Source organism: Urocitellus parryii, chromosome 15, assembly GCF_045843805.1.
Source record: "Urocitellus parryii isolate mUroPar1 chromosome 15, mUroPar1.hap1, whole genome shotgun sequence".
Lineage (NCBI taxonomy): Eukaryota > Metazoa > Chordata > Mammalia > Rodentia > Sciuridae > Urocitellus > Urocitellus parryii.
Genome location: NC_135545.1, coordinates 9,378,011 through 9,399,616, shown reverse-complemented (window position 1 = coordinate 9,399,616; position 21,606 = coordinate 9,378,011). Strand labels below are relative to the sequence as shown.

At 53.0% G+C, this 21,606-nt stretch overlaps 1 protein-coding gene across 1 annotated transcript; it reads right to left on the bottom strand.

Annotated features, from left to right (window-relative positions):
* Positions 1–7,193: 7,193 nt before the first annotated feature.
* Positions 7,194–13,997, bottom strand: Bbc3 (BCL2 binding component 3). The gene is made up of 4 exons (XM_026410450.2): positions 13,749–13,997; positions 11,094–11,382; positions 9,555–9,745; positions 7,194–7,411 (listed from the first exon to the last, which is right to left on the bottom strand). The coding sequence occupies exons 2-4, from the start codon at positions 11,365–11,367 to the stop codon at positions 7,295–7,297; spliced, it is 582 nt and encodes a 193-aa protein (XP_026266235.1). The 5' UTR covers positions 11,368–11,382; positions 13,749–13,997; the 3' UTR covers positions 7,194–7,294.
* Positions 13,998–21,606: the final 7,609 nt, after the last annotated feature.

Genomic DNA, 21,606 nt, shown 5'->3' with positions numbered 1-21,606 from the left:
AGACTAGGGTATTACCTTTACAAGATCCGGAGATCTAGAAGTCCCTGCCAAACATCACTTAGTCCCAAGTGCTGAGGGAACCCTTCAGCCAGGTCCAAAAGGTCAGGTTGGTTTTGTTCTTAAGCTTATAAAACATTAAGCAATATACAAACCCAGGGGGCTGGGGATGTGGCTCAAGCGGTAGCGCGCTCGCCTGGCATGCGTGCGGCCCGGGTTCGATCCTCAGCACCACATACAAACAAAGATGTTGTGTCCGCCAAAAACTAAAAAATAAATATTAAAATTCTCTCTTAAAAAAAAATATATATATATATATACAAACCCAGGAAGTGAGGTTTCTCTCCACTGTATTATTCAGCCTGTTAGCGCAATATTGGCCGCATAACGGGAGCAGCTGACCTTACAACTAAACTCGGGATTTTGGAGAAAATCTAGAGATGCTTTCTGAACATGTTAGCTTTATCCACTTTCACATCTCCCAGATGGCCAGGTTCAATCCTGGAGTCACCACCTATCTGATCGGGGTGACCTTGGGTAAGTGTTTTTTGGTGCCTCAGTTTCTCCCACTGTGAAGTCAGTATAATATTCTGGGTCTGGGGTGTAGCTCAGTGGTAGAGTGCATGCTAAGCTTTCTCCAGGCCCTGGATCCAATCACAAGTAAAAATGCTAAAAAGAAAAAGAAATTGCTCAATGTAGCCATGCACACTGGCACTCTCAGTGATGAGAGGCTGAGGAAAGAAGATGCCAAGTTCCAGATCAACCTCAGCAATTTAGCAATACCCTGTCTCAAAAGAAAAACGGGGTTGGGGACAGCTCAGTGGTAGAGCACTTGGCTAACATGAGTGAGGCCCTGGGTTCAATCCCCAGTCCTGAAAAAACAAACAGTCAAAAAACAGCATACAAATTCATACACATGAGCAAGGCCCTGGGGTTCTTTTAGTTGTAGGTGGACACAGTACATTTACTTATTTTTATGTGGTGCTAAGGATCAAACCTAGGGCCTCACATGTGCTAGTCGTCGAGCGCTCTACCCAGCCCCAAAAGTCATATTTTTTAAGGAAGGAAAAGTACATAAAGGATAAAGAGAAGAGTCTTCCTTTTCCAGAAGCAACCACTGCAGGATGGGAACATTAGGAGGCAGAACAAATTTGGTATTAGCTTGCCAGAGGTTGAGTTCGCATGTAGTGGTGGCTTGGCTGAGATCCTTGAGCCTCAGCCTGGTTCCAAAGGAGAAGACATGGATGACTTTAGATATTCCCTCTTTTGTTTGAAATCCCTCATATTTGTTTTCAAGGAGCCCTTTGGACTTGGCAGACAAAAACATGGCCTTCCCTAACTGAGTCTGCCTCTTTTTGGTGGTGGTGGTGCTGGGAATTTTCCACTTTTAGTCCTAGGAAATGATAGGTTTGGTTCTATGAAAACGAAGAGGCAGGGCTGAGGGTGTGGTTCAGCAATAGAGCTTGTTCTTGGCATGTGCTGGGCTCTGGGTTCCATCCTCAGTGCCACCAAAAAAAAAAAAAAAAAGAGGAAGAGGAAGGAGTAGTTATGTGTCTGCTACAGTGGAGTGAACTCCTAACAGAGAACCCTCCTGCAGATAACTAGACATTCTAAACAAAACTAACACCAAAACCAAAAACCCAGCTACTTGCAAGAAGAGATCAACACTGCGTGAGTATCTTGTGGGTTTTTTTGTTTGTTTGTTTTGTTTTTTGGTACTGGGGATTGGAGGCACTCAACCACTGAGCCACATTCCCAGCCCTGTTTTGTATTTTCTTATTAATGTTTTTTAGTTGTAGATGACACCTTTATTTATTAATTTTTATGTGGTGCTGAGGATTGAACCCAGTGCCTCATACATGCAAGCCAAGCACTCTGCCGCTGAACCACAATTCCAGCCCATTATTTTGTAAATTATTTAGAGACAAGATCTCACTGAGTTGCTTAGGGCCTCCCCATTGCTGAAGCTGGAACTGGCTATCCTCCTTACTCAGCCTCCCAAGCCTCTGGGATTACACATGTGCACCACCCCCTGGCTCTTTTTTTTTTTTTTTTTTATATTTACTTTTCAGTTTTTCGGGGGACAGAACATCTTTGTTTGTATGTGGTGCTGAGGATCGAACCCGGGCCGCACACATGCCAGGCGCTACCGCTTGAGCCACATCCCCAGCCCCTCACCCCCTGGCTCTTGGTGGGTTTGTTGTTGTTAGTATTTTGGTTTCTGGTTGGTTTTTCAGCAACTTTAACCTGAGGAACTATGCAGTCCAGCCCCCCAGTAAAACTCAGGTGGAAACCCAGTTGCCTTACTGGTCTACAGAACCAAAGGTGGAGGCTGGAGTGATCTTAGTTGTTGGAAAGCAAAGAGGAAATTCTGGAAAGGAGATCTCCAAGGGAGGGTAACAATCTTTGATGCACAAATTCCACCCAAGTCTTTTTCCGCTTTTTTTTTTTTTTTAATTTCCCCTTCTAATAATGGGAATTGAACCCAGGGGCACTCTACCACTTAACTACATACATCCTCAGTCCTTTTTATTTTGAGACAGAGCATCAGCATCTGGGAATGTGGCTCAGTGGTCGAATGCCCATGAGTTCAATCCCAAGTAACAAACAAACAAACAAGCCCAATTAAGTTGCTGAGGCTAGCCTTAAGTTTGTGATCCTCTTCTCTCAGCCCCCAGAGTAGCTGGGATTACGGGGTGCGCCACAACCAGAAATTTCATAATCAGTAATATATCCAGCAAGGTGTTGAAATAGATAATTTGAGATTAAAAAAAGAAAAAAGAAAAGAAAAACTTAAGAAAATTGGTTGCCAGCAGAAAGACACTACAAAAAATACTACATGGAAGTTTTTCAGACTGAAGGGAAATAATATCTGGAAAAACTAGAAACTTCAAGATGGGTAAAAGATCACTGGAAATGGTAAATAAATGGAGAAAGGTTTTGTTTGTTTGTTTGAGATAAAATATTATAGGTTTAAGACAATCCTCTCGAATTTTTTTAAAATCCTTTTTTCTCTTAATTTCTTGGAAATATATACTTTATATATATATATCTTTGTTTTATTTGTTTATTGTATGTGGTGCCAGGGATCGAACCCAGTGCCTCACGAGTACTAGGCAAGTGTTCTATCACTCAGCCCCAGCCCCAGCCCCAGAAATATACTTTTTTTTTTTAATACTAGGAGTTGAACCCAGAGGTGCTCAGCCACTGAGCCATGTCCCCAGCCCTTTTTAATTTTTTTAGACACGGTCTTGTTAAGATACTGAGACTATACTATATGTCAAAATGCATTCTACTGTAAAATTAATTTAAAAAACAAAAGTCTTGATTTTAGCTCAGTGAGACCCCTGTTAAAATTGTAAGTCTACAACTATAAGGTAATAAATTTGTACTGTTTCAAGCAAAAAAAAAAAAGAGAGATTGAGGCTGGCCTCAAATGTGTGATGATCCTTCTGCCTCAGTTTCCTGAGTTGCTGGGATTACAGATGAGCACTACCATTCCTGTTTTTTTTTTTTGTTGTTGTTGTTGTTTTGTTTTGTTTTTTTGTTTGTTTGGTACTTGGGATTGAACTCAGGGACACTCAACCACTGAGCCACATTCCCAGCCCATTTTTTTTTTTTTTTTAGTTGTAGATGGACACAATACCTTTATTTTATTTGTTTAATTTTATATGATTCCAGGTATCAAACCCAGTGCCTCATGCATGCTAGGCAAGTGCTCTACCACTGAGCCACAACCCCAGCCCCGATTTCGATTTTGGTATTTTATTTAGAGACACGGTCTCACTGAGTTGCTTAGTGCCTTGCTAAATTGCTGAGGCTGGCTTTGAATTTGGAATCCTCCTGTCTCAGCCTCCGGAGCTGCTGGGATTTCAGGCATGTGCCACCACACCCAGCACCTTTCTTGGTTTTTATATGACCATTTAAAGCAAAAGTCACTGCATATGGGGCTGGGGATGTGGCTGAAGCGGTAGTGCGCTTGCCTGGCATGCATGCGGCCCGGGTTCGATCCTCAGCACTACATACAAACAAAGATGTTGTGTCTGCTGAAAACTAAAAAAATAAATATTAAAAGTTCTCTTTCTCTCTCTCTCTCTCTCTCTCTCTCTTTAAAAAAAAAAAAAGTCACTGCATATTCACATTAAATGTGCCGCCAATTGTCCCTCAGTAGCCATCTCAGTTATCAGATCCACTGTCTTAGAATCTTGTACTTATAAGTCTGATTTTACTTAATAATAACCTCGAAGTATAAGAGTAGTGATGCTGGCAACTTTATTACAGTTTATTGTTATGATTGTTCTATTTTATTAGGTATTTTCTGTATCTATTATTGTGTCTAATTCACAATTTACACTTTATCTTAGGTGTGTATGTAAAGGCTGCTGCCCCTGGTTTTAGGCATCCGATGGGGGTCTTGGAGTGTATCCCCATGGTAAGTGTGGGCTACTGTGCAGTGGGAACTGCAGTGAACAGGAAAAAGCAACATGTAATAGTGAGAAAGAGAGGCAAGTAGATATGACAGCAGGCTCTGGGTATTTATCATTCCTGAGATCTGTCTTCTTGCTTCATACTTAAAGCCAGGGCCCGGACTGCACAGTGAGAGCTCACACCCAGCCTGTCTAGCACCAGAGCCCTGGTCAGCCCTGGCCATGGCACAGGCTCCTGTCCTGGCAGAGGATGCCTCTCCCCCAGCTGCCTGCCCTTCTTAGCGCTGTTTCGTGAAGCACTGGCATGGTTGAACTTGGAAAACCCCAAATTCATTCAACTTTCCCATTTTTGTTCCTGTTTACCCTACCTTACCCTGCCTTCTGGGATTACTTGAATAAGTTCTAGAATTTCAATTATGTTTGTATCCCCAGTATCACAAAATAAACAAATAAAATTTAGCATTTGGTTTTTAATTATATCTCTTAGTTTTTTGTACTGGGGATTGAACACAGGGGCACTAAACCACTGAGCCACATCCCCATGTCCCCCACCCTCTCCCCCTTTTTTTTAAGAGAGAGAGAGAATTTTTTAATATTTATTTTTCAGTTTTCGGTGGACACAACACCTTTATTTTTTTTTTAATTTTTTTTTTTTTTTAAGGAGAGAGAGAGAGAGAATTTTTAATATTTATTTTTTAGTTCTCGGCGGACACAACATCTTTGTTGGTATGTGGTGCTGAGGATCGAACCCGGGCCGCACGCATGCCAGGCGAGCGAGCTACCGCTTGAGCCACATCCCCAGCCGACAACACCTTTATTTTTATTTTATGTGGTGCTGAGGATGGAACCCAGTGCTCCACGCATGCCAGGCGAGCACATTACCGCTTGAGCACATCCCCAGCCCCCCCCCTTTTTTTAATATTTAGTTTTTAGTTGTAGTTAGACACAATACCTTGTTTTATTTATTTATTTTTATGTGGTGCTGAGTATCGAACGTTCTACCGGTGAGCCACAACCCCAGCCTATCCCTTTTTATTTTTGAGACAGGGTTGCTAAATTGCTGAGGCTGACTTTAAACTCATGATCCTTCTGCCTCACCTCAACCTCCCCATCTGCTGGGATTATAGGTGTGCACTACTGTGCCTGACTGCCTGCAGTTTATTTTATTAAAAAAAAAAAAATTGGTAGTGGGAATTGAACCCAGGAATGCCTTACCACTTGGCCTCATCCCCAACCCTTATAATTTTTTATTTTTATTTTATTTGGGACCAGGGATTGAACTCGGGTGCATAACCTCTGAGCTATTCCCCAGTCCTGTTTTTCATAATTAGAGACACGTTCTCACTAAGTTGCTGAGGCTAGCTTTGAACTTTCGATCTTCCTGCCTTAGCCTTCCAAGTCACTGGGTTACAGTCATTTGTCACCAAGTCTGGGCTAAGAGCTGTCCTTTCTATCTTCAATGCTACACTGGCTTCTACTGATCTTAGCTGGTCCTGCACCTCCAGCCAGAGAGGCAGCCTAAGGCTGATCACAGTGCCTGACTGGATGTCACCTTCTACCTCCTTGGGGGCCAGAAGAAGGTCTGTCTCATGACCAGTGTGTCCCAGCACTTAGGACAGTGGTGCTTCTGAATAAATTATGGGTCATTCATCCATTCAGTAAATGTGGAGCCCCTACAGACCCTCTATCCTGGGAATAAATGAGGAGAAGCATGAAGCCCCAGCCCCAGGGGCTCTGCCTCGGAGGGAGTTGGTCAGGACTGCGGAGGCTGGCCAGGCTGCACTGGGCCACATTCTTCATCGTCTGCTAGGGTTACAGCTGCCCTGACCTGGGTGAGTGCCAGGGACACTGCTTCTCTCCCACCTCTCAGAGCTGTGGGGAAGGCGAGCAGAAAGAGTATCCACTGTTCCAATCTGATTTTATTGAAAAGGAAACATACAAAAATCATGTACAAAAAAAATTAACCAAACATGTACAGAAAATTCATTCCGGTATCTACAGCAGCGCATATACAGTATTTTACAGGCTGGGCCACCCCTCCCCGCTCCCAGACTCCTCCCTCTTCTGAGACTCCCCCCCTCCCTGACTCCCCGTCTTCCCCCCAGCGCTTGGCCCTGGGGACTAAGGCTGGGGCGGCTTCTGCCAAAGTCTCCCACCCCCCAAATGAACGCCAGTGGTCACACGTGCTCTCTCTAAACCTATGCAATGGGATTGATGGGGACGGGGGTGGTCATGGGCAGAGCACAGGATTCACAGTCTGGGCCCCTCCTGGCCACCCCCAGATGAAGGTGAGGCAGGCGAGCCCGCCACCCGCCAGGCCGGCTCAGGGAAGATGGCTGGGCGCTAGGCTGGGGAGGCCATCAGACACACCCCATTCTCTGGCTCCAGGAGGCTAGTGGTCACGTTTGGCTCATTTGCTCTTCATGGGCCCCCTCCCCAAGAGGAGGGGGGGAAGCACCAGGGGCCTGAGGCCAGGCCCAAAGTGAAGGAGCACTGGGGAGGCCCCCAGCGTCCCCCCTGCAGCTGGAACGGGCAGCCAGCACCAGCAGCCTTTCCTGAGATGGTGATGGGCGGCAGAGGCAGGTGGCTCAGTCCCCACCCCCTCAGTCACCGCCGCCTTCAGATGCTGAGTCCTTCAGCCCTCCTTCCCCTGGCGGCTGTGCCAGGGGCCCAGGAGTCCACTTCTCCATCACTGCGCCCAGGCTAGGCCGGGGCTGGAGTGGCTGCCCGGCCCACCCCTGGGACAGGCAGGGCTGGTAGTCCAGTATGCTACATGGTGCAGAAAAAGTCCCCCGCGCTGGCCAGGGCATCAGGAGGTGGGAGGGTCCTGCCCCCCAAGTCCCCGACGTCCACCGGGCGGGTGCAGGCACCTAATTGGGCTCCATTTCTGGGGCTCCATGGCCCCTGGGTAAGGGCAGGAGTCCCATGATGAGATTGTACAAGACCCTCCAGGGTGAGGGGCGGTGTCGCTGCTGTTCCTCTTGTCTCTAGGGAAAGAGAGAGAAGGAAAGTTAGCGTGGACTGTGTGGTGACAGGGAGGGGGTGATCCAGGCGAAGGGCAAGCAGGATGGAGGCTACCCCTCACCAGCCCTTTCCAGCTCCTCCGCCCAGGAACGTCATCCCTTCCCGGGACAGGATGTTACATCCTCTGGTAGGACATGGGACCAGGAGGGAGAGACGAGGACAGAATTCCCACAGCACAGAACCAGCCTGGCACTAAACAAGTGCTCAGCATGTTAGTTGTGACCGTCCCCTCCCTGTTTTTTAGGTGGGAATGTCACCCAGGGGCTGAGGGACTGAGCTAGGTCGCAACTCATCCTGCCTTCCCCTGTGCAGGACAAGCAGGCATGGTGGCCTGTGATCCCAGTGACTTGGGGAAGTTGAGGCAGGAGAATTGCAAGGTCACGGCCAGCCTGAATGACTTAGGCAGACCCTGTCTCAAAATTAAAAAATGGGCTGGGGTGTGGCTCAGTGGCAGACTTGCCTAGCATATATGTGGGAGGCCCTGGGTTCAATCCCCAGTAGGACAGGAGGAAAATAAAGGTTGGCGAGTGAAGAGAACAGGGAACCATAGCTTCAGCCATTCTACAACAAATGGAAGCAGGGAAACAGGGGACACACTGGGGCAGTGTGAAGTACTTTTAGGCAAAGCCAGGTTCACTGTGAACTCAGAGAAACCCTTGCCTTCTCCCTCACGGCAGAATGAAGATGTGGGATGGCCCCTAAGACCCTCTGACTCCCAAATACTGGACTCTCCTCTTGCTCCTGGTAAAAATGAAAGGCAGTACCAAACAATGTCTGAATAGCTCTAGTGTCCTCTGGCCCCTCTGCCAAGTTCATGGCTAAGCAGGGCCCGCCTGACCTCATCCCCTCTGAAGCAGAGGAAAGGACACACTCATTTTAAGGACAGTCAGTTAGGTGATCCTAATGATCCCCAAGGCACCTTGCAGCAGATCCTGGGAGCACCTCCTGCCTGAGTTACACCCCTCCCTTCCAACCGCTGCAGCCAAGAGAAGGTGCAAAGGGGGCAGGTTGTAAAGCCTGCCACTGACACATTGCTATGGGGAGGAGCACAGGGCGCCCAGGTACCTGCACATAGGTGCACCTGGAGGTGTGCATCTTTGGGGATAGAAATTAAGTAAAATTTAAAATATATTTAATCATGTATCCTAAATATCCACCATGAGAAAATGAATCAGGACACTGTTGATTCTATGGGATATTAGCACCTTTGCCAATGAGGATGACTCTCAGGGATAACGTGGGGTGGGGGGCGGGCGCAGCAGTTTGGAGAGGAACCCAGACTAGATCACGCCTGTTAGGGTGAAGGGCCCCACTATCCTAAGCAACTGATTCTGGCCTTGTATGTGGGAAAAGAATCGCACCTGCAGGGGAGACACACCACCCTGAGGTCTCCTTTGTTTTTGGTGGTTGTTGCTGCTGCTGGGGTTTAGTCCTGCGCTGGGAAGGAACCCAGGGCCTCCCATGCTAGGCAAGGGCTCTACTCCTGAGCCACAGCCTGGGGGTCGCCTCTGCCAGGCCGGCAGGGAAGGGATGGGGGGGGGCAACACATCGCGGGCATTTTTTGTTTTGCTGGTGTTTCGGGCCAGCCAACACCGCAGGTGTGATGTTCACACCGAACCCAGCTGGCCGGCTGCAGGGCTGCGGGGCTGCGGGCCGCGGGCCGCCCGCATTTCCTCCCGGAGGCCGCGCTGCGGGCCGGCGGGGCGGGGCGGAGGAAAGGGGCGGAGGGAGGGGGCGGGGCGGAGGAGCGGAGGAAAGGGGCGGGGAGGGTGCGCGGCCGCGGGAGCGCGGAGCGCGGAGGGAGGGGCGGGCGCGGCCGCCGCGCCGCTGCTGACTCACCAGCTATAAATAGCCCGGGATATAGGAGCCGCTGCGCCCAGCGCCGCCCTCAGTCCCCGCGGCCGCGGGCCACGGGCGCGTCGCGGCTCTCGCGGAGGCCTCGGCCCGCGGCGGCTCCGCGGGCACCGCGCCCCGCCCCCCACCTGCCTGTCCCCGGCGCGACCCCGCAGCGCGGGGCAGCAGCTGCCGCACATCTGGCGGGGGCGCCCGCGGCCCCCTCCCGCGGCGGGAAGTCCCACCTGCCACCCGCCCCTCCCCCGCACTCACCCGCCGCTCGTACTGCGCGTTGAGGTCGTCCGCCATCCGCCGCAGCTGGGCCCCGATCTCGCGGGCCCACTGCTCCTCCTCCCCCCGGACCCCGGGGGCCGCCTGGGTGGGACCGCCCGCCAGGGCCTCCGGGGCGCTGGGAACCGGCGACTCTAGGTGCTGCTCGGCGGGTGAGAGGGACGGCTGAGGACCTGGGAGAGGCAGAGGGGCGTGGTCGTCACCTACCACCCCTGGGGCCCAAGGTCCAGAGGAACCCGGGTCGCCAGGGCCTGCTCCCTCTCCCTGGTTTCCCCTCTGCTCCCCGCCTGATTTCTAGAGATTTCTTTTTCCTCCCTGTGAGCCAGATTTCTCCCCTGCTCCTTCCCAGGCCCTAGAAAGCCAGAAGAAGACCTAAGGAGGCGGCTCTCCTGGGGTCACCTGCCTGGCCCAATGCCCATGTCAGCCTGGAAGTCCTTCCTCTCATCCGACCTAAGTACCAAAACAGGGCCTTTTCCAAAACAGGGCCAAATCTTGCCTGCAGAATTTGATAGGGAAACTGAGGCCCACCCTTCGAAGCAGCCCAAGGTCACACAGGGATACAGCGACTGACCCCACCCAGAGTCACAAGCCTCAGGTCTCCTGCCCTCTCGTGTCCAACCACAGTGAGGCCACACCCCCGGATGTGGCAGAGGCCTGGAGACCAGAAGGCCAGACTGGCTGCCAGAGAGCACGGCCTGGGGGGGTTGGGACCCGGGAGATGCCTTCCTGCCCCACCCCCTTCTGAGCTCCTCGGAGTCCCTCCGGTCACACCGGGTCCTGGCCTGAGGGTTTCCTAAAGCCTAAAGCCAGGGCCTCAGGTTCACGTCTGTGACTCTTCTTGAAATCGGGGGTCCCCGCCCCGCCGCCAGGAACTGAGCTTGGGAAGTTTTCTCTCCTCGCTCCCGGGGCTCCGGGGACGGGATGGGGGAGGGACGGGAGCCAGGACAGTCTTTTCCCCTGCCGGGCGTCACAGGGTTAACAGCGCATCAGGCAGGGGACCTTTAACCCTTCCCTCCCCAAGACTCACCCTCTCCCCACCGGGACTTTCCCAGCACAATGGCCCTTCCCCCTGGGAGACCCGGAGAGGGCCAGCTCAGGCCAAAGAGATGCAAATACAGGCAAAAGGCCCTGCGCCCCCTCCCCAAAGTCCAGAGGTGGCAGCCCTCCTGCTCAGCCCACACTTCCTCCTACTGTAAACCTCGGGATCCCGGGGACCCAGGCTGGAGGAGGGGAGCTACGAAACAGCTGTTGCCCGAGGCCCTGAAAAGAGAAGAGACCGTGGGCTGCGAGACAGGGACTGCAGTCAGATTCCAGGAGGGACTTCCCACTCGACCTCCCCCTCCATCCTCGGCCTCCCACTCGTCTTCCTGCTTCTTACAACACAAAAGACCACACTGGCCACACCCTCCCAGTGGCCCTGCTCCTCTCACCACCACCCCCCTCGCTCCCACTCCAGTTCCTCGGAGTCTTACGACCCTCTTTCCCTGGCTCCCATCATCCCGGATGTGGGTGGGAACTCACCGTCTGGGCGCGGGCCTCGGGGCCGGCTGCGGGGACCCCCAGGCCAGCGGGGGACCCCCAGGGCGGCGGTGACGGCGGGCGGGGCGGTGGGGGCGCAGAGGTAGGCAGCGGGCAGCAGGGCAGGGGCGGCGGGGGCGGCAGGCAGACCCGGCTCGCAGAGGCCACAGGACACAGCCGAGGGCACCAGGCGACCAAGCGGGAAGGGGCGCGGGCCGTCGCGGGCCAGGCCCTCTACGGGCTCCGGAGAGCTGCCCTCCTGGCGTGCACGGGCCATGGCGCTCCCTGGGGCCTGCAGGACACCGGGAGGTCAGCGGGAATGCAGGGGTTAGGGCCCCAGGACTCCTACACCCCACCCGGGGGTCACACCAGGCAGTGAAGGAAGGGAGGTGTGTGTGACAGGAGGGAGTGATGGCCCCACCAGACACACCCAACTAGGGGATGACCCCTGCAGGACAGCCCCCCAGGAACACGGCGATGGGCACACAGGAGGGACAGGGAGGCATGGACCAGGTGGAAGGAGTGTGGGCCTATGTGTGCTTCGAGGGCTGCGATGGCCCCACAACCCAAAGTCACTCTAGCTGGGCTTCACACAGGGCACGGGCTGGTGGGGACAACTTTCCCAACACAGTGACTGGCACACAAGCAGGGCAGCAAGGGTCCAGAGACAAACACAAGGGTCACACAGGTCCCAAATGGAGAGGAGTGTTAGGAGGGTGGATGGGGGTGTGTGTGTGAAGGGCACACAACACTGACACACACAGGGCTCCTACAGAACTGGTCAGCCTCTCCCCCACCATATCAGAAACCATCCCACTCAGGACACACACACACACACTGACCCAAACACAGGCATGCACACGCAAGCAGCCCATCACAAGCACTATGCACACACTGCATCCCTATGGACACACAACAACATCACACACTGACCCACTGTAGACATGCCCAGGGACACACACAATGCAGCATCACAAGCACAGGCACAAATACACAAAACAGCATGCTACTTCAAAGTCTCCAGCATGTCCCTCTCCACACACAGACACACCCCCAGGACCTGCACACCTTAGGACTCACACAGCCTTGCCACCAAAACACATCAGAATGTCACCATCTCTGGGTCCCCAGGACACATGTAAATCAAACACACATGTCATCAGCAGCATCACCACACATCCCGGCAACAACAAGCAGGCCACCAGCAGGGCAGCAGACATCAGCTGCCCTCCTCCCCAGCCCTGGAGCACCAGCACCAACTGCGAGCACACAACTCCAGCCTCACAGCCCCAGCGCACACACCTCCAGCACCCACCGAAAACACTGGTCTCACGTGACTGACATAAACACTACACACACGCAGCCACATGACACACATGAGCCAGCCGATCAGTGACAAGCCCCTCAGACCCAACAGGCGTGCGCATACACACACACACACACACACACACACACACACACACAGGGCTGAGACAGGCTGCCAGCAACACCCACCGCCTGCACCGCACAGACCCCACAGAGACTTGGTCTTCAATTCCCAGACACTGACGCCAGACACACAAGCCAAACACAGACGCGGACACCCCCCACACACACACGATGTGCAGAACTCAGACACCTGGACAGAAAACAGACAGTGGCACTTAGCAGGCAGACCATCACACATGCCCTGGAGACAGAGACAGCCACAGACCAAACACACAGCCCACACTCGGCAGGACACACAGCACACACTCGGCAGGACACACAGCACACACTCGGCAGGACACACAGCACACACTGGGGCAGGACACACATCTCAACACAAACAGCCCATTCAAGCAGCACACGAACAAGCACAACTACACACCTAGCAGCGCGGGCAGCAGAGCCACTCAAAGGGCACAGGCAGACAACTCTCCACAACACCCAGGCACACCCCACCCACACGCGGGAGCCCACACAACGGTGCGCGGGGACTCACACAGACACCTCGACGGGTCGCAAACGCCAACATTCCTCTGGATTGACACAACCACTCCCTGCGGCCCCCCGCTCCAACTCGGAGCCAGACACGCGCACACACCAGGCGAGACACCTGCAGATCCACAGCCCCGCACGCGCGAGCCGCGGCAGTCCCAGACGCCCCTCGCTGTCACGGCCCCCCACCGCCGCCACGTGCGCCGCCCCGCCCGCCAGGCGAGCGCGGGGCCAATAACCGGCTGTTGCTGGGGCGCAGCCCCCGCCCGCAGGAGCCGCAGACTCCGCGGCCCGCTAGCCGCCCCCTGTCGCCGCCCCCAGCGGGCGCGCGCCCTGGGTGTGGCCGCCCCTCGGTGCCGCCCCCCGCCCCCCCGGGCCCCGGGGGCTGGGGCAACCTGGGGTCGCCTCTCGTCCCCGGGCCGCGTGGCCACCAGGGGGCGCTGCCGAGCCCGCACCCCATTGTTTGTAAACAAACCCGCCAGACCGCTGAGGCACCTGTGCGCCCAGACCCCGCGCCCGTCTGCGGAAGGGATTCCCGCCCCGCCACCCCCGCCCAGGTGCCCGGTGAGGGTCGGGCAGGCCCGGTGCGCGGATGCTGGGCGCCCGCACTGCTCCCTCAGTGCACTCCCGTCACCTCCTCCAGGGAGCCCACCCGGCCTGCCGATGGCCCCCGGCGGGATTCGGGGTGCGCACACTCACCCCGGGGGCATGAACACGCTGGAGGGGGCGGTGATGTGGGACGGGCGGCTTCCTTGAGGAGGGCGCGCCCGCCGAGCGCCGCTCGCTGCGGCGGCTGCTGCTGTTATTCCTGCTGCCGCCGCTCTAACTGCAGTGGCGGCTGCTGTTGCTGCTGCTGCTCGGGCCGCAGGCGCGTCCGCGTTGTGGCCGCCGCTGCTGATCTCGATCGTGTTGCCGCCGCCGCTAGGAGCCCGTTCGCATGTGGTTCGCGCGGAGTCTCTGGCCGCCCGGCGGATCCGCGGCCGCCCCGCCCCGCCCCGCCCCCGCCCGGCGGGTCCCACGCCCCGCCCCCGCGTGACGCCACGGGCCCGCCCGCCGCCGCGGACAAGTCGGGACTTGCAGGCGCGCGCCGCGCCCCCTACCTCCGCGCGCGGGGGGTTTCCCTGCAGCCAGGGGCGGGGCACGGCCCGGCCCTGGGGCAAGGAGGCGCGCCGGTGGGGGACGCCCAGACACGGGACAGCTGGACACACACTGACACACTGACACACTGACTGGGACCCGCAGAAGCACTCCCAGGGACGCACACGCAAACTGACCGCCTGGACTCCAGGGTACACAAAGTCACGTGCTGATAGGCCACGGGGACAGACACTGGGACACACAGCTATAGTCTCAAATGCACACACTGGACAGGGCATGGGTGCGCAGACACAGAGGGGACACACACAGACTGACTCCCCAACAGGGTCACCTGGACACACAGCCTGGCAGAATGACAGGGCACAAGTAGCTGTCCTGTCTAGGCACTCACACTGGCATGCAGGCGCACAACCACTAACTCCTGTGTTCACAAACATCCCGCTGAGCACACCTGCGGCCACATAGCCACACTGTAGTTCCAACAGACAGGAGCCAAGCTGAAGGAGTGTCAGGAAGTAGCTTCCTGACAGGCACAGCTGGACACACTTCTCCCCCAAAACACACCTGTCACACAGACACCTGGACACATAGCCTGATCCAACTACACTCCCACAAGGACACACACAAGCACATCCACGCCAGCACACAGGCCAGACACTGAAGGTATCAGAAATTGATCCTCAGAGTCATAAATCAGGCACCGAAGAAACCCCACGCCCAACAGGCAGTCACAAAGTCACACACCTGTGACAGGTTCCTGCTACCTGGCCCACTGACAGGATACTCTCCAGAGCATGCACACCTGGGCACACTCCCCGTGAATCTGGCAGTGGATCTGTGGGGAGGAGGAAGCCCTGGGCACCTGGACATGCCCGGGCAGACCCTGCACCCCATTCCCTCCTGCCGCCTCCGGTGGCTCTCAGTTCCCTTTTCCTTTTCAGTTTCTCAGCTTAACTTCCCTCCCCTGCTCTGACTGGGTGACCTTCCCTCCCCAGGCTTCTGGACTTCTGTCCAGTCCGCACTTTCCATTCCCTCTGGTTTCACTTAAACCAAATCACCTCGCTGGTAAGTGAGTCACCTCTGAGTACCCAGCACTGGGCTGGCTGAGAAAGGATGTCAGACCAACCTGAGCAAACCAAGATTGTCCAGGGGCTCAGACGTGGCCTTCTTTTGGGCTGGATCCTAAGATTTCCCTGGAGAGTCAGGAATTCCACAGCCACCTGCAATCACCGTGTTTTAAACACCAGGGACTAACTCAGCCTTCTTCCTCCTTGCCCCTCCCCTCCATTCATCCATCCACCTCCATTCTCCCAGTGTTGTTTTGTTCTGGGTGCTGAGGATGAAACCAGGGCTCAGGCAAGCTAGGCAAGCCCTCTACTACCAGCTACTTCCCATGCCCAATCTTATTGCTTTAATTCAACTTTATTGAGATATATTTGCACGCAATAAAACTAACATTTTGGGGGTATGCAGTTGGATGAGTTGACAAAAGTACACAATTATTTACTACCACAATCAAGACACAGAATTCCCATCACCCCAAATGCTTTTCCTTTTTTTTAAATGTTCTTTTTTTTTTTTAGTTGTAGATGGATATAAACCTTTATTTTGTTTATTCATTTATTTATATGTCCTGCTGAGGATTGAACCCAGCGCCTCACACTTGCTAGGCCACTGAGCCACAACCTCAGCACCCCACCCCACCCTCCAAATCCTTTTCTTGTGACTCTTTGCAGTCAGTCCCTCCTACCTGAAATTTCAATGGCTCTTGACCAGAGCCAAATACAACAGAGTGTGTGTGTGTGTGTGTGTGTATAAATATATATAAATACAGGGCTGGGGATGTGGCTCAAGCGGTAACGCGCTCGCCTGGCATGCGTGCGGCCCGGGTTCGATCCTCAGCACCACATACCAACAAAGATGTTGTGTCCGCCGAGAACTAAAAAATAAATATAAAAAATTCTCTCTCTCTCTCTCTCTCTCAAAACAAATAAATAAATATACATAAATATATTTTTTTCCTCTTGTTTGGTGTTGGGGATTGAACCCAGGGTCTCACACATGCTAGGCAAGTGCTGTACCACTGAGCTACATCTCCAGCCCTTTTTATTTTTATCTTGAGACAGAAGTCCGCCTAAATTGCCAAGACTGGCCTAGAACTTGCGATCCTCCTGCTTCAATCTCCCTAATAGCTGGGCTTACTGTGTGTGCCACTGCATCTGGCAGAATATGAACATACATATTTATTTATTTATGGCACTGAGGACTTCACCCAGGGCCACTTAACAACTGAGCTATATCTCCAGCCCTTTATATTTTTAATTTTGAGACAGGCTAATCTCAAATTTAGGATACTCCTGATTCAGCCTCCCGAGTAGCTAGGATTATAGACATTTACTACCTTACCCAGCTTCCCCAGCAAAAAAAAAAAAAAAAAAAACCAACATTTTTATAATATATACATATATATTTTTTAAGAGAGAGAGAGAATTTTTTAATATTTATTTTTTAGTTATCGGCGGGCACACATCTTTGTTTGTATGTGGTTTTGAGGATCGAACCTGGGGCACACGCACGCCAGGCGAGCGTGCTACCTCTTGAGCCACATCCCCAGCCCTATAATATATATTTTATAATATAATATATATGGGATATTGTATCTCAGTGTTAGATGGCTTATCTACTGTATACGTGGCCCTGGGTTCAATCTCCAGCAACACACACGTACATAATTAAATCATGAAGTTAAAGTATAATTTGATGGGCTGGGGATGTGGCTCAGCGGTAGCGCGCTCGCCTGGCATGTGTGCGGCCCGGGTTCGATCCTCAGCACCACATACCAACAAAGATGTTGTGTCCGCCGAGAACTAAAAAATAAATATAAAAAATTCTCTCTCTCTCTCTCTCTCTCAAAACAAATAAATAAATATACATAAATATATTTTTTTCCTCTTGTTTGGTGTTGGGGATTGAACCCAGGGTCTCACACATGCTAGGCAAGTGCTGTACCACTGAGCTACATCTCCAGCCCTTTTTATTTTTATCTTGAGACAGAAGTCCGCCTAAATTGCCAAGACTGGCCTAGAACTTGCGATCCTCCTGCTTCAATCTCCCTAATAGCTGGGCTTACTGTGTGTGCCACTGCATCTGGCAGAATATGAACATACATATTTATTTATTTATGGCACTGAGGACTTCACCCAGGGCCACTTAACAACTGAGCTATATCTCCAGCCCTTTATATTTTTAATTTTGAGACAGGCTAATCTCAAATTTAGGATACTCCTGATTCAGCCTCCCGAGTAGCTAGGATTATAGACATTTACTACCTTACCCAGCTTCCCCAGCAAAAAAAAAAAAAAAAAAAAAAACCAACATTTTTATAATATATACATATATATTTTTTAAGAGAGAGAGAGAATTTTTTAATATTTATTTTTTAGTTATCGGCGGGCACACATCTTTGTTTGTATGTGGTTTTGAGGATCGAACCTGGGGCACACGCACGCCAGGCGAGCGTGCTACCTCTTGAGCCACATCCCCAGCCCTATAATATATATTTTATAATATAATATATATGGGATATTGTATCTCAGTGTTAGATGGCTTATCTACTGTATACGTGGCCCTGGGTTCAATCTCCAGCAACACACACGTACATAATTAAATCATGAAGTTAAAGTATAATTTGATGGGCTGGGGATGTGGCTCAGCGGTAGCGCGCTCGCCTGGCATGTGTGCGGCCCGGGTTCGATCCTCAGCACCACATACCAACAAAGATGTTGTGTCCGCCGAGAACTAAAAAATAAATATTAAAAATTCTCTCTCTCTCTCTCTCTCTCTCTCTCTCCTCTCACTCTCTCTTTAAAAAAAAAAAAAAGTATAATTTGATGAAAAACTTATCAACCTGTGAGTCAATAGTGGGTTGCAAAGAAAGTATATTTTTGGCTGTGGATCAGGTTCCAAGGCTTTTAAGAAATATTGCTTTGGGTTTATTTTTATCAATATTTATTTATGTATCTTTAGGTTTTTTTTTTTTTTTTTTTTTTTTTTTTTTTAATGTGATGCCAAGAATGGAACCCAGTGCCTCATGCATGCTAGGCGAGCACTCTATCACTGAGCCACCACCCCAGCCCCTGCTTTGGGCTTATTAAAGGAGATCATAGGTGGAAGTCAGTCAGTGCAGTGTCTCACACACAGTAAGTGCCTAATAAATGTTTGCTATTATCATTAGCATAACTAACTAGTGTCAGGGTTTGTTCTGTGCCTGGCACTGATGAAGCCAGGAGCAGGAGGGACTCTTGCCCTCTGCTGGTTCTGGTCCACCTGTACCTCTCCCACACCAATCAGTGCCCTAAGGCTGCCCAATGCAGGGCCAGAGACCAGCCCAGCTGTTCTGGAATGTTCTTCTGAGAAGATGAATGAGAAGGGCAGTGGGAATTTTGCTTAGTGGCTGAGTTGGGAGAGAAGGAGAGAGGCTGGGCAGTCCACCAGGCCATCCACACGGTCACCAGTCAAGATCCCTCCACCATCTAGTCCAGATCCTGTTCCAAAGTCTGGCATCCTACCCTCCAGAGCAGGCAATTCAAAGTCCAGAGCCATCATAAATAAATGAGAGGAAAGAGTCCAATGTGAGACAATGAGGAACAATGGGCACTGTGGCTAATTGGAAAGAGTGTGCTCTTTTGGAGACAAACAAATTCAAAATTTAAAGATATGTGGACAAAAAAAAAAAAAAAGACAATGTCCCTTAGGAAGTCAAAGGGCAGTCTTTGTGAGAAGCCCCAGGGCCACAGGGAGGGACTAGGCCCCACCTCCACCTTTCAGTCCCAGCAGTGCTGGGGGCTGACGCACTTGCTTCCTAAGTTCCTGGAGGGGCATTCTGGGCCTCACTCCAATTTGGCCTCTCAGGCCCCCTGGAGAGGGGATGAGGGGCTCTGAGGCTTTAAAGGCCTGGGGGGGGGGTGGTGGTGGCTGGGGTTGTGGCTCAGCGGTAGAGCGCTGGCCTAGCCTGTGTGAGGCCCTGGGTTCCATCCTCAGCACCACATAAAAGTAAATAAAGTAAAGGTATTATGTCCATCTACAACTAAAACTAAGTTTAAAAAAATAAATAAAATAAAGGGTCAGGGAGGCCTGTGAGAGAAGGTGAGAGACACAGGTAAACAGAAGGAGACAGGAAGATTCAGACCAGGGGAGCGCAGGCCTGGGGAAGAGCCCAAGAGAGACCAAATGGTGAGAGAAGGAGACCAAGACGGGTGGGGGTGGGGTGGCTGGGGGGGGAGGGCCTGGCTTTGCTGAGACCTGGGTTTCTCAACCTCAGCTCCATTGACATTTGGGGTTGAAAGATTCTTTGTCGTGGGGGCTGTCTTGGGCTTTGTAGGTTGGTGAGTAGCATCCCTGACCTCTACCCACTGAGGTGCCTGGAACACCCCTTCTCTTTGTGACAACAAAAAACTTCTGGAAACAATGCCAAAGAAGAGTCCCTGGAGGAGGGCCAGGGCTTAGCTCAGGAGTAGAGCTCTAGCCTCGCACCCTGGGTTTGATTCCGAGTATCACAAAAAAAGAAGAAAAGAAAAAAGAAAAAAAAAAAAAAGAAAATAAAAAAGAACTGAGCCTATCGACATTAGTGAATTGAAAAACTAAATAACATGAAGCAAATATTCCCTGGGGGAGGCAAGATCACTCCCAGTCATCGAAGCCAGTCAGACAGGGGGCTGGTGCTGTAGCTCAGTGGTAGAGTGCTTGCCTAGCATGTGAGAGGCACTGGGTTCGAGTCTCAGCACCGCATACAGAGAAATGAATAAAAATAAAGGCCCATCAACATCTAAATTAAAAAAGAAAAAGGAAATCAAACAGGGACCCCATAGCTGGGGCCCCTCCTACTAAGGCCTGCATGCAGACCTTACTAAAGAGCCTGGGTCACCCCAGAGTGGTGGCACATGCCTATAGTCCTAGCTACTTGGGATCTTGAGGCAAGAGGACAACAAGTTTAAGGCTGCCCTGGGCAACTGTCCCAAAGCAAAAATCCAAAAAAGGCCAAGGATGTAGCTAAAAGGTAGAGCTCTCAGGGAGCTGATGAGCCCCCTGGGAAGCCCCCAGTACCCTGTGTTGGGCAGGGCACTGCTCAGTCTAGATGGCCTGAGTCAAATCCCCAGCTCTACCACCTACTGGTCCTGTGTCCTTGAGCAGGTGCTCAGATCGCTGGCTCAGTTTCCTCATCTGTGAGTTGGGTGGACAATGGTCCCTATCTCTTAAGAGCACAGTGAGAAAGTCAACAAAGTCCAGGGGTGTGTGGGTGCTTAATACGGGATACCAGTGTAGGAGAACAATGTCCTCAAGCTACGACCCTCAGGCTAGGGCAGGGATCTCAAAGAGGTGGCCTGCCTTGCCAGCCACTGTGTTTTGTTGACTTGCAGTTTCTCACTTGAACTTTAAAGCCTCTCCAAGGGACTCTCAGTAGCAGGCTCCTCATTCATCCTCCCTGGGTACAAAGGATGACCTTGAGCAAGTAGCTTTCCTCTCCGTGCCTCAGTTTCCCCATCTGTATAAAGGGGATCACCGCAGGGCCAAAACTATTGTGAGGATCCAGCGTGTTGGTATTTGTAAGGTATTTAAGAAAGTGCCCGGCAGTAGCAGGCCCCGTGTGAGGTGCTGGTTACAGAATGCAGATGTCCCAGCTAGTCACTGCGGACCCACAACCTTCCCCAGGATCGGGGAAGTGGATTTTGGAGCACGGAGAGAGGGAGTTGGGAAGGACTTAACTTTTCACTGCAGGGCCCGAATCCTGGCTGTCCGCAGCGGGGAGGGGGCCCCTGGGTCCTGTCCATGCGGCTGCCCCGCAGGGCTGGAGGCTGGACCCAGGCCGGGTGGGGGCTGGGCGGGGGCGCGGGCGTCCGCAGGGTCCGAGCGGCCGGCGCGCGTGTGAAGGTTACCGCTTCCCGCCGGGGCGGGGGCCGCGCGCTGTTGCTGGGGTCTGCGGGGCCTGCCTGCGCCCGCAACCCCCCTCCTTCCCGGCCAGCCAGTGAGCGGTACCCGCCGCCGTTGCCAGGGGAAACTCGCCGCCCCGTTACCCAGCAACAAACCTGGCCCAACCAGGCGCGAGGACCCCCAGGCCCCGCCCGCCGCTGCCCACCGCGTGCCCAATGCCAAGCGGGCAGAGCCGGCCCGGCTCCCGGAGACGGCGAGCGAGCTCATTGGCCGCCGCCGCGCCCGCCCGGATCTGGGGGAGCCCTCGGCGCTGGGGGCGGGGAGCCGGGCCCCGGGGAGCTGCTGGGCGCTCGGCCTGCAAGCCTGCGGGCCGGCGGGGTGAGACCCCAGCTGGCCCCCGTCCACCTCCCTATCCCCCTGCCCCACACCTTCAGGCGAGGATGGGCGTTTGGGATGGGCTGGAGCCAGGGTTGCGCATCTCGTCCCCTCCCCCGCGGGAGGGCACCATGGGCTTGATCTTATGAAAACAGCC